General features: G+C 48.9%; 6 protein-coding genes across 6 annotated transcripts; all 6 read left to right on the forward strand.

Annotated features, from left to right (window-relative positions):
* Nucleotides 1–37: 37 nt before the first annotated feature.
* N7508_006354 (uncharacterized protein) lies at nt 38–2377 on the forward strand (the record flags this gene model as incomplete). Its single annotated transcript, XM_058464420.1, has 3 exons — nt 38–107; nt 176–442; nt 495–2377. The coding sequence occupies 3 exons, from the start codon at nt 38–40 to the stop codon at nt 2375–2377; spliced, it is 2220 nt and encodes a 739-aa protein (XP_058318273.1).
* Nucleotides 2378–2818: 441 nt separating this feature from the next.
* Nucleotides 2819–5679, forward strand: sey1 (dynamin-like GTPase SEY1; the record flags this gene model as incomplete). The annotated part of the gene is made up of 4 exons (XM_058464421.1): nt 2819–2967; nt 3069–3518; nt 3579–5323; nt 5387–5679. The coding sequence occupies 4 exons, from the start codon at nt 2819–2821 to the stop codon at nt 5677–5679; spliced, it is 2637 nt and encodes an 878-aa protein (XP_058318274.1).
* A 1261-nt stretch (nt 5680–6940) lies between these two features.
* N7508_006356 (uncharacterized protein) lies at nt 6941–8849 on the forward strand (the record flags this gene model as incomplete). The annotated part of the gene is made up of 7 exons (XM_058464422.1): nt 6941–7332; nt 7381–7397; nt 7505–7803; nt 7921–8070; nt 8146–8369; nt 8445–8537; nt 8594–8849. Coding segments are annotated over 7 exons (1431 nt in total), but the record flags the coding sequence as incomplete, so codon positions are not given.
* Nucleotides 8850–9348: 499 nt separating this feature from the next.
* Nucleotides 9349–10394, forward strand: N7508_006357 (uncharacterized protein; the record flags this gene model as incomplete). Its single annotated transcript, XM_058464423.1, has 2 exons — nt 9349–9556; nt 9622–10394. The coding sequence occupies 2 exons, from the start codon at nt 9349–9351 to the stop codon at nt 10392–10394; spliced, it is 981 nt and encodes a 326-aa protein (XP_058318276.1).
* Nucleotides 10395–11202: 808 nt separating this feature from the next.
* ccpA lies at nt 11203–11686 on the forward strand (the record flags this gene model as incomplete). Its single annotated transcript, XM_058464424.1, has 2 exons — nt 11203–11217; nt 11267–11686. The coding sequence occupies 2 exons, from the start codon at nt 11203–11205 to the stop codon at nt 11684–11686; spliced, it is 435 nt and encodes a 144-aa protein (XP_058318277.1).
* Nucleotides 11687–13199: 1513 nt separating this feature from the next.
* N7508_006359 (MARVEL domain-containing protein) lies at nt 13200–13828 on the forward strand (the record flags this gene model as incomplete). The annotated part of the gene is made up of 3 exons (XM_058464425.1): nt 13200–13235; nt 13286–13507; nt 13589–13828. 3 exons carry the CDS (start codon nt 13200–13202, stop codon nt 13826–13828), a joined length of 498 nt encoding a protein of 165 aa, XP_058318278.1.
* Between the last annotated feature and the right edge of the window lie 29 nt (nt 13829–13857).

Here is a 13857-nt window from a genome sequence, read left to right on the forward strand (position 1 = left end):
CACCTCTATTCCACATTTATATCTATCTATTACAGCTATGGAAGATTGGGTTGATCAAGGACCACCGCGCAAGAGGATGAGGAAGGGGACTAAGAGCTGCATGGAGTGTATGTATCAAACCGACCTGGCTTTCGCGTCTCGCTCCACTTCAACTGCTGATATCGACTATTTATAGGTCGGCGGCGCAAGATCCGATGCACATTCCACCCAGATCGCCCCGGGGTCTGCAATGAATGCCGATCTAGAGGGACAAAGTGTATCGACCAAGAACACACCGTCATTACCCCTCCACTTTCAGGTTCGCATTTGTTTCAAGGAGAGCAACCGTACAGCCTCCGGGAACGAGTTGCGCATCTGGAACATATTGTGGAGGGCTTGACTAAACGATTAGATCAACGGAGCTCGCGTACTCCGTCTAGTGAGAGGCACGAGTCGATCCAGCGTTAGTATATATCCGACTTGTCTGGAATCACTTTATCGCTAACATAACCCAGCGATGAAATGTCCGAGTATGAAAGAAAAATGTCCATTGGAAACCACCGCGTCAGACGAATTAGGCCCATCGAGTGATCAGATCCGAAATGCACCAGTCCTGCAACTTTTCGACAACTACCTGGTGAGCCGGCGCGAGGATACGTCCGACAACGATAAATTCGCAGGTGTCAAGGACATGTCACCCAAAGCGCACGCCGTGCGCGCGGAACTGCTGTCTATGCTTCCTCCAACACCAGACGTGAATAAGATCATCAATGCCTCCTTCCACTGGTTTGTGTGGCAAGATCATTTTCCAGAGTTATTCAACCGCGCTGATAAGAGGCTTGTCGTTGGTGACCACTGCAACGAAACTCTTGTAGCGCCTGCTGAAGTAGCGAAGGCACTCATGTGTCTTTGCATCAGTGCGATTCATGCTCCGGATGAGTTCAATTTCCAGGCTTTGACTGAGCCATTTGATCCGCAAGCATTCTATGATCGATGTGTCACCTCGGTGGACCGTTTGATTGTTCGCGACGATGACTTTGCGGCTACATTGCCAGGCATTGAATGCCAAATGTTGCTTTCCAAGCTGCATTTGACCGAAGGCCGGCTTCGAAAAGCTTGGCTGGTGAATCGCCGAGCGATTGAATTTGCCCATTTGGCTGGAATGCACCTCTCAACCAAGGTCCCTAAACCGGAAGATTCGCTATATGAACGGCGCCTAAAGATTTGGTGTTCGCTGGGAACATCAGACAGATCACTGAGTCTCATTCTCGGCTTGCCATATGGCGTCGCTGAGGGCTTCTTCTTACCGCAGGTCGAGCAACGTCTCAATTCGAAAATTGCAGCACCAGAGGCATACTTGCTCCGCATTGGTATAATAACAGGACACATGGTTGATAGAATCCAAGATCCATCTAATATGTCGCTCGAAGCAACAATCCGACTGGATCAAGAATTACAGGATTCCTGGAAAGCCATGCCAAATCATCTCCGCAGCGCAGATCCTTCTCCAGGCGAAAGAAGGGAGCACTACCTTGAAAGGGTTCCACTGCAATTCATGCTTAAGCTACTTCGGGCTCTTCTCCATCTTCCTCTGATGCTGCAATCCCCCCACAACCCTCAATTCAGACCCTGTCATAAAATCGCCATCGATTCTGCACGAGAAGGCTTATCGCTGTACAAGGTGCTCCGATCAACGACCAAACCGTACTTGTGCAAAATGATGGACTTCATGGCCTTCACCTTGTGCATGCTTCTGATTGTCCATCTGCATGGTTACTCCGACGAATCACCAGACCACAACACAGAACAAGACGAGCAAGACTGGGGCTTAGTCGAAAAAGTTGTCGAAATTCTTCGTCGAGCAGCAACAGAACCTGGAGGCTCAGTTGCTGTCGAGTCCGCAAACATTCTAGGTGCCATATTTGATACAAGAGGAATTAAGCCAGACTGGAACAACATGCAAACCTGCAAAATCACCGTGCCCTACTTTGGTACTATCACAGTGGGCGCAGGAACCAAATTCTCTAAGGGTCCCGCCAAAAATAAAGATCAGGAATCTAATATATCAAACACAGCTGGAACAGAGGGTTCTTGTCCCGGACTGCAGTCCTGCGTGCCCTACACGCCGCCCATTTCTGACCCAGAAGGTCCATCAACTACCAGCACCGAGGCCTTGAATGGAAACAACCTCACACCATCCTTGGAGTCTGGGTATCCAGATGAATCTTGGCTTCCAAGAGGGGAGCCACCCACGAACCCGTTTGTTGGCTTGGAAGTCAACGCTTTTAGTGGGCTGTTTGATGATTTTGGCCAATACATGTGGCCTAATCCTGATGTTGATCTTGGACTTGATCAGGGCTGGAACCTGAACTGGTACGATGGAGTGCCGCCTCAATAATTTAGATACCCCTTACCCCTTCATGTATATAGAGCGTGGCTGTATAGTATGGCGAACAACGATCTCCTATCCACTCTACCCATGGACACCCTTCAAAAGTAGCTAACTAGACACACAAACCACTTCGGTGATGTTTATTGACAGGAAATAATTCAACAAAATCAAGTACTGAACATATTAATTAACATATTTTAACATATTGAACCCCATATCGAAACTCCATATGACTTCACACGCCACCGGGTTATGTAATGTTTTCCCCAGCAACGACCTCGGGACCTCAAATGACCTCGTGAAACAACCTTGTGATTCTTCCTATTCGACACGTTTCGTCCTTTTGTCTTTGTGTTCGTTTAGATCCTCCCGTCTTTGCTCCTACAACTCTGGCCATCCCGAGCAGACACCTTCCCCCCACATAGCACAGGGAGCAATAGATCGACCATGTCTGAACGACGCCCCTCAGGGTTAGAAAGAAGCCCGACAGCGCCATCTGTCCTGTCCAATGGCCATTTTGCCTCGATCGGCGGCGACGGTGACACTGCATCCTACGAGCATGGTGTGCAGGTCATTGATGAGAATAAGGAGTTCAAGTACGGCCACCTACACCTAGACCCAGACCCCCTCAAATGCGCTCTGCCACCACCACGACCACCACAGTCCCTCGTACGCAACACTAATCGCATGGTTATAGTCCCAACTTGTCCAAATACTTAACTCTCGAAAATGTCACGCCGGCCGGCTTCAACTACCACCTCATCTCCGTGTTTGGTTCGCAGTCCACCGGAAAGTCAACATTGCTCAACCACCTCTTCGGCACCGAGTTCTCGGTAATGTCCGAGCTGGAGCGAAGGCAAACAACAAAGGGTATCTGGCTGTCGAACAATAAGAAGCAAGGTGAGGCCGGCGCGGAGGAGCGCATGGCGGATAACATCCTGGTTATGGATGTGGAGGGTACCGATGGTCGCGAGAGAGGTGAGGACCAGGATTTTGAGCGCAAGAGTGCGCTTTTCGCGCTAGCCACGAGTGAGGTTCTTATTGTCAATATCTGGGAACACCAGGTTGGCTTGTACCAGGGTGCCAACATGGGATTGTTGAAGACCGTCTTTGAGGTCAACCTGCAGCTCTTCCTGAAGGATAAACAGTATGTGGCATTTGTCTTGGTTTGTGCTTATGTCCGGTCTAGGCGCTAATAAGCTTGCAGTACTACCCACCGTTCTCTCCTTTTCTTCGTCATTCGTGATTTCATCGGCACAACACCGCTCAAGAACCTCCAGAAGACATTATTGGAAGATTTGTCCCGGCTCTGGGCGACGATATCGAAGCCGGCTGGGTTGGAGAACTCTACGATCCATGATTACTTTGACTTCCAGTTCTACGGACTCCCGCATAAGGGATACCAGCCTGACCAGTTTGTTACGGAGGCTAAGAAGCTGGGCTTGCGCTTCCGGGAGGGCCATCGCGATCCCAAGAGGGATGCGCTCAAGGGCGAATTTTCCGAAGGGGGTGTTTTCTTACCTGAATACCACCGTCGCATCCCAGCGGATGGATTCTCACATTATGCGGAGGGAATTTGGGATCAAATTGTCAACAACAAGGACTTGGACTTGCCAACTCAGCAGGAGTTGCTTGCCCAGTTCCGTTGCGACGAGATTCTGCGCGAAGTGATGATTGGCTTTGATGAGGCGATTATCGCATTTGAAGATAAGCAGGCTGAGGCCGTGCGCCTTGGCGCACCAGAGGTTCTTGGTGGACTGGGTGTTGCCATGCGCGGTGCCCGCTCCAAGACTCTGAAGAGCTTCCAGACAGAAGCTAGCCGATACCACAAGGGTGTATACCAACGCAAGAGTGCTGAGCTTGAGAGCAAGGTTGATACTCGTCTGAAGGCCCTGTTCCACGGTCAGCTTTCTGCTGCCCACAAGTCCGGAATTCGTGAGTTCAGCGAATCTGTCTCTGCTGCAGTGAAGGATGGCCAGAAGAAGGGTGGTAGCTATGACTTTGCCGAGATTGTCACTCGGGAAGCCCAGGGCTCGATGGAGAAATTTGAAGAGGTTGCCCGCTCTACATTGGTTGAGGGTGCCAAGTGGAGTGACTACAAGCAAGAGCTGGCTCTTTACCAGAAGGAATTGTCTGAAGTTAGTGCCCGCCTCCGCCGTGATGAGATGAGACGTTTGGCTACCCGTGTCGAGCGCTGGGTGCAATCTCGTCTCGGCGAATCAGTTGGCCTTGAGTTCAATGCTCTTGGATCAGGAAGAGCTGGTAGTGGCGCTCCCGAGAATGGAGAGAAGCCCACCGAGAAGGCTTTCTGGGACCGCATTTGGAACCTGTTCGAAGAAACCGTTCTCGATGCCGAGCGCCGTTTCACAGACCGTGCAAGCAGCTTCGACGCTAGCCTCGATGAGGTCGATGTCGGACTCTGGCGTTTGCGCCGCAAATCTTGGGGTGTTCTCCGTGCCAAGATTGACGAGGAAATGATTGAGGGCAACTTACTTCTCAAGCTCCGTGAGAACTTCGAGGACAAGTTCCGCTATGACGAGGAAGGCGTTCCACGCATCTGGCGCCCAACAGATGACATTGAGGGCATTTATACCCGCGCTCGCGAGTCCACCTTGACCGTTATTCCTCTTCTGTCTCGTTTCCGCCTGGAGAAGACCTCCGCTCCTCCCCCCCTTGACCGCTGGGTCGGACACACCCCGAGCACCGCAACCCCCGCGGACGAGGAGGACTTGCCCCCAATTGGCGGCGTAGACGAAGACGAGGGCAAAAGTCTGGAAGAGGAGATGACCATCCTCAGCGACTCAAAGCGCCAAGAACTCACCGTCCGCTTCAAGAAGACCGCTGACGGCGTCTACGTCGAAGCTAAGCGCAGTGCCATCGGCGGCATGACACAAGTGCCATTGTATTTCTACGGTCTACTCCTAGCCCTAGGCTGGAACGAGATCTGGGCTGGTAAGTCTTTTCTTTCACATCCATATACCCCACACCCTACCCTAAACTCACAAAACTTCTTAGTCCTCCGCAACCCAGCCTACTTCATCCTCCTCTTCGTCTGCGCTATCGGCGCATACATCACCTACCAACTCAACCTCTGGGGCCCCATGCTCAAGATGACCGAAGCCGCCTCCCAGCAAGCCCTGGAAGAAGGTAAGCGTCGCTTGCGCGAGTTTCTCGAGTCCTCCGACACCGGTCGCCAAGCTATTGCCATGTCGGCTGGTGAGGGGAGCGCCGGCCGCAAGGAGGAGTATGAGATGTCGGATTTGAAGACGGGTGGCTCGAAGGCTGGTGACGATGTGGATGATATGTAACTTCCTTTTGCTTGCTGTGCTGCTTGTCCTAGCGATCACCCTGTATTTTACACGTACTTCTTTGGGTAGTTTCTATATGCACCTTTATTATACTTTTTTGATCTTCCCTTGTAGACGCGAGGCTTATTATTTGATGTATTATCCACAACCGGGACCATAAAATCGGTTCACAATGCCATGAAGCACTAGACAAACTCTGTACGAAATCCTCAACGCAAGTGCTCAGCGGAGATCGGCATTCGGGCTGAAGCCTGGCAGCATCAGATCGTGTTATTGGAAGATCCACTATCGCTGTCTCGGGGACAAATACAGACTTCATTTGGACATCCCGAGTCTTGGCCCTGGTACCTCTGCGCACGATCGTGGAGAGATAACGTAGAATTTAGGCCGGGCACCCACTTTCTCGCGTGTGTACGTGGGTATTTCCATCTTCCCCAGACTCCATATTCGCGGGGATGCAAGTACTTGTTACTCGTGATCTTGTCAGGTTTCTCCTGTGACGCAAATGGCCGCCTGGACCTGGACCCCCTGATTCCCTGATCAGCCAATAGAATCATGGAGCTACCAGCGGAATCAGGGAAATGTCTGGCTAGCGTTTAGAAGTTGTGTGCCTCTCCCGCTGCCGGACGCCATCGTCTACTCTTAATTCGACGCCTGTTGTTGCTCCTGCGGGCAAAGGGGTATAGATCTAAGCAGGACATACATTTTCCAGCGCGATAGGTTGTACGTGAAGGACCCCCTGTGTTTGCAACCCCACACCGATGTATTCCGCCCTGGAAGTACAGCAACACCACCCGGGGCCAAGGTCCATTTGCCAAGAGTATATGATGTTGCTAACCCAACATGGCAAAGCCGGTTGTAATCTCTTTAAACTGTATCGCTGGTTCGTTGATTTATGCTATTCCTATAGGTCGCAGCTGCATTCACATGTCCATACAAATCTCCAAGGCTTGCCCAGGAAATCCAAGACTCACTTATTTACTCCCTCCCCTGTCACTGGAGCCTTTGACGAGTTTCATGACACTTGACGCTCTTTAGCTTATCTTGTCACTTCTTGGCCCATCCTATCAAGAACTAGCAATAGACATCGTCGCTATGTTGGGCATCCCGAGATAGTTCGGCCTGCGCGGCAATGCCCTCAATCTGGCCATCAGCTGGATTGCCGGGCTTGATTTTCTGTTCGTTGCATATTCCACAGCTTCCACCTCAGAGCGAAGCAGAGCGCAGAAATCCCCACTAACTCTGAAATCCATCTGTTAGACTCTTCGGCTACGACCAAGGCGTAACAGGCGGCTTACTCGATCTGGAATCCTTCATTAAGTATTTCCCAGACATAAACGACAAAGCACAAGGCATTAGCGACGCCGAATCAAAAGCACGATCAACGTATCAGGGAATTACCGTCGCAGCATACAATCTAGGATGTTTTCTAGGAGCCGTATTTCCCATTTTCGTGGGAAACCCGCTCGGCCGTCGAAAGACGATTTTCTACGGCTCGATTATTATGACTATCGGCGCACTGTTCCAATGCACTTCATATGATCTGCCACAATTTGTGGTAGGGCGCATTGTTACAGGCTGGGGAAATGGGATGAATACTTCGACTGTTCCGACTTGGCAGTCTGAGACGGCACAGGCCCATGCGCGTGGCAGGTTCGTTATGATTGAGGGAATGCTGATAACGGCTGGAATTATGATTAGTTATTGGATCAATTATGGTAGGTCCAAACGCTCTTAGAAGCATGTTTTTTTTTTAAAAAAAAAAAAAAAAAAAAAAAAAAAAAAAAAAACAAAATCCTCGTTAGCTAATGGCCAATAACTATAGGCATGGCATGGATTGGCGACAAGGAAGTGTCATGGCGTTTCCCGCTCGCATTTCAGATCGTTTTTGCTCTGATAATTTTCTCCACGATTCTCAATCTTCCGGAATCTCCTCGCTGGCTGCTCATGCAAGGCCGCGATGAAGAAGCACTTGAAGTCCTGGAAGCCTTGAACGATAAACATCGCGAAGATCCATTCATCAAGAATGAATTCGAGTCGGTTAAGCCGACAGTCTTGGAGATGTCCAGGGGCTCTTATGCCAGTCTGTTGAAGATGTCTGAGTACCGCGAATTTCACCGAGTGGTGCTTGCATATGTCAATTAGATGTTCTAGCAAATTTCTGGGATCAATTTGATTACATACCATGTGCGTTGTCTACCGCATAGTGCGTATTTTGCTGTTGATACTGACTAATTACAGGCACCACTTCTATTCCAGAATATTGGTCTTGGCCATAACAATTACCCTAAGTTGCTGGCAGCTTGCAATGGAACGGAGTACTTCCTAGCCTCATTGATTCCAATCTTCATCATTGAAAGGGTTGGTCGGCGCAAGCTAATGCTTTTCGGGGTAAGACAGTTCCCTTTCCATTCTACTGTCGTTCTACAAATACAGTGACTGTGGCTAATGACGGACCCGTCATAGGCAGCCGGGATGTCACTTTCCATGGTCGCTTTAGCAGTCTCATTACAACAGCTCCAAACGAGCCAGGCAGAAGGGAAAGGAAACACAGCCGGTCCTGCACAAGCGGTGTTCTTGTTCGTGTTCAACACCTTCTTCGCCATTGGCTGGCTAGGCATGAGCTGGCTTTATCCTGCTGAAATTGTGCCCCTGAGAATTCGAGCGCCGACAAATGCCTTATCTACGAGGTGAGTGGAAATAAATTGAACGCGAATCTTTCATCATTCGTAAGGGCTGTATGCTAACCTAGTTCCTACTTTTAGTGGCAACTGGATCTTCAACTTCATGGTCGTGATGATCACACCTGTGGCATTTGCCAACATCCAGTGGAAAACTTATGTCATTTTCGCCGTCATGTGAGTCTTGCTCTACCTTCATCGAATGATTTAACGTGCTGAATCACCGTTTTCAGAAATGCTGCCATCTTCCCGGTAGTATACTTCTTCTACCCGGAGACGCGATATCGTTCCCTGGAAGAGATGGACGACATCTTCAAGAAGTCAAGTAACGTGTTGGATGTCGTGTCAATATCCCTCAATGAGCCGCACCGATACGATAAGCACGGTCAACTCAAGTCGGAGTACATGGATGATGTCGTTCGGCGAAAAAATGTACATGATGAGCAGAAGGTCGAGTATTCGGAGGGATCCTCCGGAGGCAATATTTGATTGGGCTTGCTCAATATAAACTCCGGTAGATTCATATTTTAACTTGACGAGCCATTCCGTGATACGCTATAGACTCTGAGTACGTATATAGAGTCCTGCGGATGAAGTGTACACCAGGCTCCACACGAACACGCCAAAATAACCATTTGAGGCTTTTCTTTCGATCTCCTTTCATACCTTCTTTTCACCTCTTTTTTTTTTCACCCATTTTCGAAGTCCTAGAGTTAGTAGTTCCAAAATGGTAGGATTGATCATGTAGACTGTGAATCGACTCATGACTATAAATGTATGAATGATAAATCGGACCCTGTTTCACGTGTTCCAATCCGACTGGGAGAAGTAATCATCCAGGGACAAAAAGCTTGTCAACGTTTCTGATGAAGCCAACGTATTGCGGGGTCATAGCCACGTCAACGGACCTACTCCGAGTGGGGGTTGTTTATAAGGTCTCGGTTTCCCCATTTCGATCCTCGTGTTATATTATTTCAAGCAATCCACCATGTCTGGCATCCCCGATATCCCAGAGACATACGATGATCTCCCTGACAAAAGTCGCTTCTGGCCTGGAGCCGCAGGCTCAGAGGAAGAAGGTCTTGGAATGCTTCGACTCCTCACCCCGGAGATAGTTGCACAAGCTGCGCAATCCCAAATCCAAACTGGCGAGCGCGTATGCTTAAACTGGAACATGGAGAATCTAACTCCACCAGGTAAAGGATGCGCTCAGAAGAAAACAGGGTCTCTAGAGAACGCAGAGTTAACCAAGGTAAAACAGGATTCGGCCGCAAACCATTCGAGCACCGCGTAAAATGGGTCGCAGAAGGTGTCGCCTTTGACGACGAGTATCATTTCAACCCACAGCAATCCTCCCAATGGGACGGACTGCGACACCACAACGCGCCAGCACCCACACCCGAAAACAAAGACCGACGCGTATTCTACGGCGGCACAACCGCCGCCGAAATCCAAGATGAGAAGTCGTCACGCATTGGAATCGGGCACTGGGCAAAGAAAGGCATAGCCGGTCGCGGCGTGTTAATTGACTACGTCTCATACGCAAAGAAGAAGGGCATCAGTCTGAACGCACTTACACGCCAGATGATCTCACTGGACGAGGTCCTGGAGATCGCGCGCGAGAGCAACATCAAGTTTCAGAAAGGAGATATCTTCTTTTTGCGAGTTGGTCTACCGGGGACGTGGGAGGGTATGTCGGGCGAGGAACGATTGGCCTATTCGCAGCAAGGAATGCCACAGCATGCGGGGATTGAGCAGAGTGAGCGGGTTTTGAGATTTATATGGGATAATCACTTTGCAGCCGTGGCTTCTGATGCAGTTAGCTTTGAGGTTTATCCTGCTCTTAACCCTGATTTTGATTTGCATCATTATCTGCTGGCTGGTTGGGGTATTCCTATTGGGGAGATGTTTGATTTGGAGGAGTTGGCTGCCACATGTGAGCGTTTGGGTCGTTGGAGCTTCTTTATCTCGAGTAGTCCGTTGAACTGTTCTCGGGGTGTGTCTAGCCCGCCTAATTGTATGGCTATCTTTTAGATCATTGGGGATGTAGCTTAGTGAACTGACAGACTTGAATCCTGGATTCGGCAGTGGATCATTGAAATTCGATTCTTGAAATTCGATTCTTGAAATTCAGATCTGCTATATCTATATTGATGATTTCTTCTCCTCAAAATTTGGTACTTCAATGTATTTCATTATACCTTTGACAGGGTAGTGGAACATGGGCTCAAAAGAGGTGTGAAAAGAGGGTATGGATCACAAATCGCGTGGCACTTACGAGAAGTCTAGAAGCCTATCGAGACAGGCATCCAAAAACTGAATTCGCGTCTCTAGCATGTAATGGACAATACTGGTAGATACAAGTCAGCTGAGGTTGTCCAGCCTTCATTTGTTCATCCCTTCGGCATTGGACCACCACCGAATATGTGCACTACTACGCAAAGACCCGGTTTGAAAATAAGGATTCTGCCTTTGCAAGAGGGTGTTGGGCTGCAACCCTTGATCGAAAAGCCTGTCCATTCTCGGGGGATCTCTTTGTCAACATACCAACCCTTTCTTCTCGCGCCCCTCAATACTTCTCTCTCAATGCTCCTATTACAAGTAATGCTCTACATTCCACATACCCAAAGTAGATGTCATTCTGCCAAGCATCAACTATGTTTGTCCAAACACAAGGAGCGTCGCGTACTAACACTGCCGGGAGGTACTTAAATGCCATGAGACGCATTTGGCGATTTGATTTTTTTGAACGACCACCTCGACAACACACGACACTCTCTTTAACGCCATTCCTAGCCGGAGAATCCTTTCTTTCCCGCTCTACTCACACTCTTTGACCAACATGTATTTCTCTAAGGTAAACCCAGACAATCAACCTCCCCGTATACCTCACTAACAGCCCAAAGACCCTCGCCACCGTGGCTACCTTCGCCATGACCGCCTACGCCGGTATGCCCGTCGCCAGCATTGAGTTCCAGTCCTGGGAGAGCTGCGACGTCGGCGCCCCCGCTCTCGGCCAGCCCAAATTCGTTGCCCGTGTCACGGCCACCCCATTGACCTGTGACAAGACCACAGTCAACCGTGACTGGAGCATCGACAACTACTCCTTCAGCGCCCACCTTGACACCAAGGACACGGCCTACTGCCACGGTGTGATCATTTGGAACAACGACGGCTGCTCCGGCGAGCCCACTACTTTCCTTCCCTTCGATGACAGCCCCTTCGCTGTGGGCAAATGTCTCCCCGACATTCTGGACCCCGGCTATGTTTCCTTCAAGCTTGCTTGCGACTTCCCTGGCCCTGCCGCTGCCGCCGGTGCATTCTAGAGTCGCTTAGTATCTAGCTATGATTGTCGGGATTGTTGATTGGATTCTGTGAAGGCCGTGGATTGACGATGAATACATACTTTCCTTTATAGTATTCTATTTTTCCTTTGTGTTTCTAGTTAATCTTTAATGCAAAGATGTATCCATGGTGGATGACTTGTTCTCAATTCAAATCGGTGTCTGACCACTGAATTAATGCCCTTGCGCTACCAACATTTCCCTTTTTTATACTTCTTTTTAGGTGTAAACATTGAATTGACGACTTATCAATAGGTTATCCCCGGGCATAATCTCCATTAGATTAATAGCTGTGTCTGATAATTTAGCTATCGAAGCGCAACTTAGCATGGCAAGCATGAATTTGAATGGTGTAAGTGCCACGGTTCTAAGATATATACCTCGGTGATCATCAACCACTTTCCCCAATCCTTCCCCTACACTTTACCCTTCAATCTTATTTACTTATAAATCCAAGATCCAATCCTATAATAGAGATCTTCACGCGCGAATCAAGCGGAAAACAAGTAGTGATATATTTCTTGGCATAGATAATATGGCCCCGAAACATTGGTGCAGAAAATAACGCAATTGACATCATGGGATGCAATGCGACCGAAGAAAGGAAATAAACACTTACAATTTGTTTTCCAATTAATGGTCAATATGCATTCTCGTGTAGATCTAGCACTGTAGGGGTTTACATTTAACAGTAGCCGTTGTGCCTCTGGGCCCGCGCTGGCGCGGGATAAATCAAAGATCAGAATACAAAAAAATAAAAAAAAATAAAAAGATCCATGTGAAAAATATCCTACGATCTGCATGAGTAACTATAAATAAGTATTGAACTGCATGAGATACCGCATTACTATCCTAGTACATCTCAAGCCAGTGGGGGGCGGTTCGTGTCGTTTCATGCCTATGGGGCACAAAGCTGAGCTCGTGGACCTTGTAATCGTCTATCTCGAGTTGGTAGGTAATGTTTAATTCTGTGCCTATTTTGTATCAAGTTAAGCTAGGTACTGACCACTGTTAAGCATCTTTTGGGCAAAAAAAAAAGACACCCAGAGAGTTGTGCTACGGAGTGGCTTAGCCCTATTTGAATATCGCAAAGGATCGGCGACCAGCAAAAGTGTGCCTTGGCCCCCAATATGCGCCTGGGTAAAGGAGAAGCAGACACTCCCAAGCAGACTAACATATTACTGGTCGCGAAACTTCTTTGAAGCTCTCTAGGTGCAGAAGTTAGCGCCGCCCCGGCCCCCGGCCCCCATAGTCCCGCGTCCATGGATGCCCATTCTTATATACTACCACAATGAGGCTCTAATATGCACACGCTGGTACGCTGAGGGCTAAGTCAGACGGGCTGTGAGTTACTGTAAATAGGAAAAACGGTTGAATCTCTATTATTACTTGTTTGACCTGAAGATAAATTTGCTCCTATGCCCCCCAAGCGTCTCATCACAGTTCTTTTCGTCTATACTTCACACAAGCTTTTATTCACAAATAGCTATCCAAAATGCAACTGGTTGCTCTGATTTGCCGTTTCTTCCAGGTAGGCAGAACGGACCCAGATACCTTGACTACCTGCTAATGCCAACACAGCTCATCTTCACTATTGTCGTCCTCGGCCTCTCAATAACTCTCGCCAAAGGCCAACAAATCGGCTCCGTCCCCGCTGAAACAAGTTATGGTGCCTTTTCTGGCGGTATCGGTATCCTCGCCGCACTAATCGGTGTCGCTGCACTCTTCATCGAGTCACTTGATGGAATCATCACCTGGATTCTCGACGGCGTGTCTGCCCTAGCACTGCTTGCTGCTGGTGTCGTATGTCTCCCCCCATTGGAAAACTTCTTATATGGGTATGACTACACAGAAGAGTTCTAGCTAATATGGTATCTCGTTTAGATCTTCGCCGTCCGACTGCACGGAACGAACTGCTCTGACTTCAGTACTTTGTTTGGACAGAAGCTGCTCAGTGGCGGCTGTGTCAAAGCCAATGACAAGACCACTTATTGTTATTGGGATGAAGATCACTTCAAGTCTAGGTGTACTTCTGCTACTGCGGATACCGCATTCATGTTCTTGGGCTTCCTTATGTGCGTTGATGTACTGGTTGTGTCTTACATCTTCCGCAACAGACGCTAGACTGGAGCCCATGACTGGAAGGATTATAT

This window comes from Penicillium antarcticum, assembly GCF_028974205.1.
Source record: "Penicillium antarcticum strain IBT 31339 chromosome Unknown utg000006l_segment0_segment0, whole genome shotgun sequence".
In the NCBI taxonomy this organism is placed as follows: domain Eukaryota; kingdom Fungi; phylum Ascomycota; class Eurotiomycetes; order Eurotiales; family Aspergillaceae; genus Penicillium; species Penicillium antarcticum.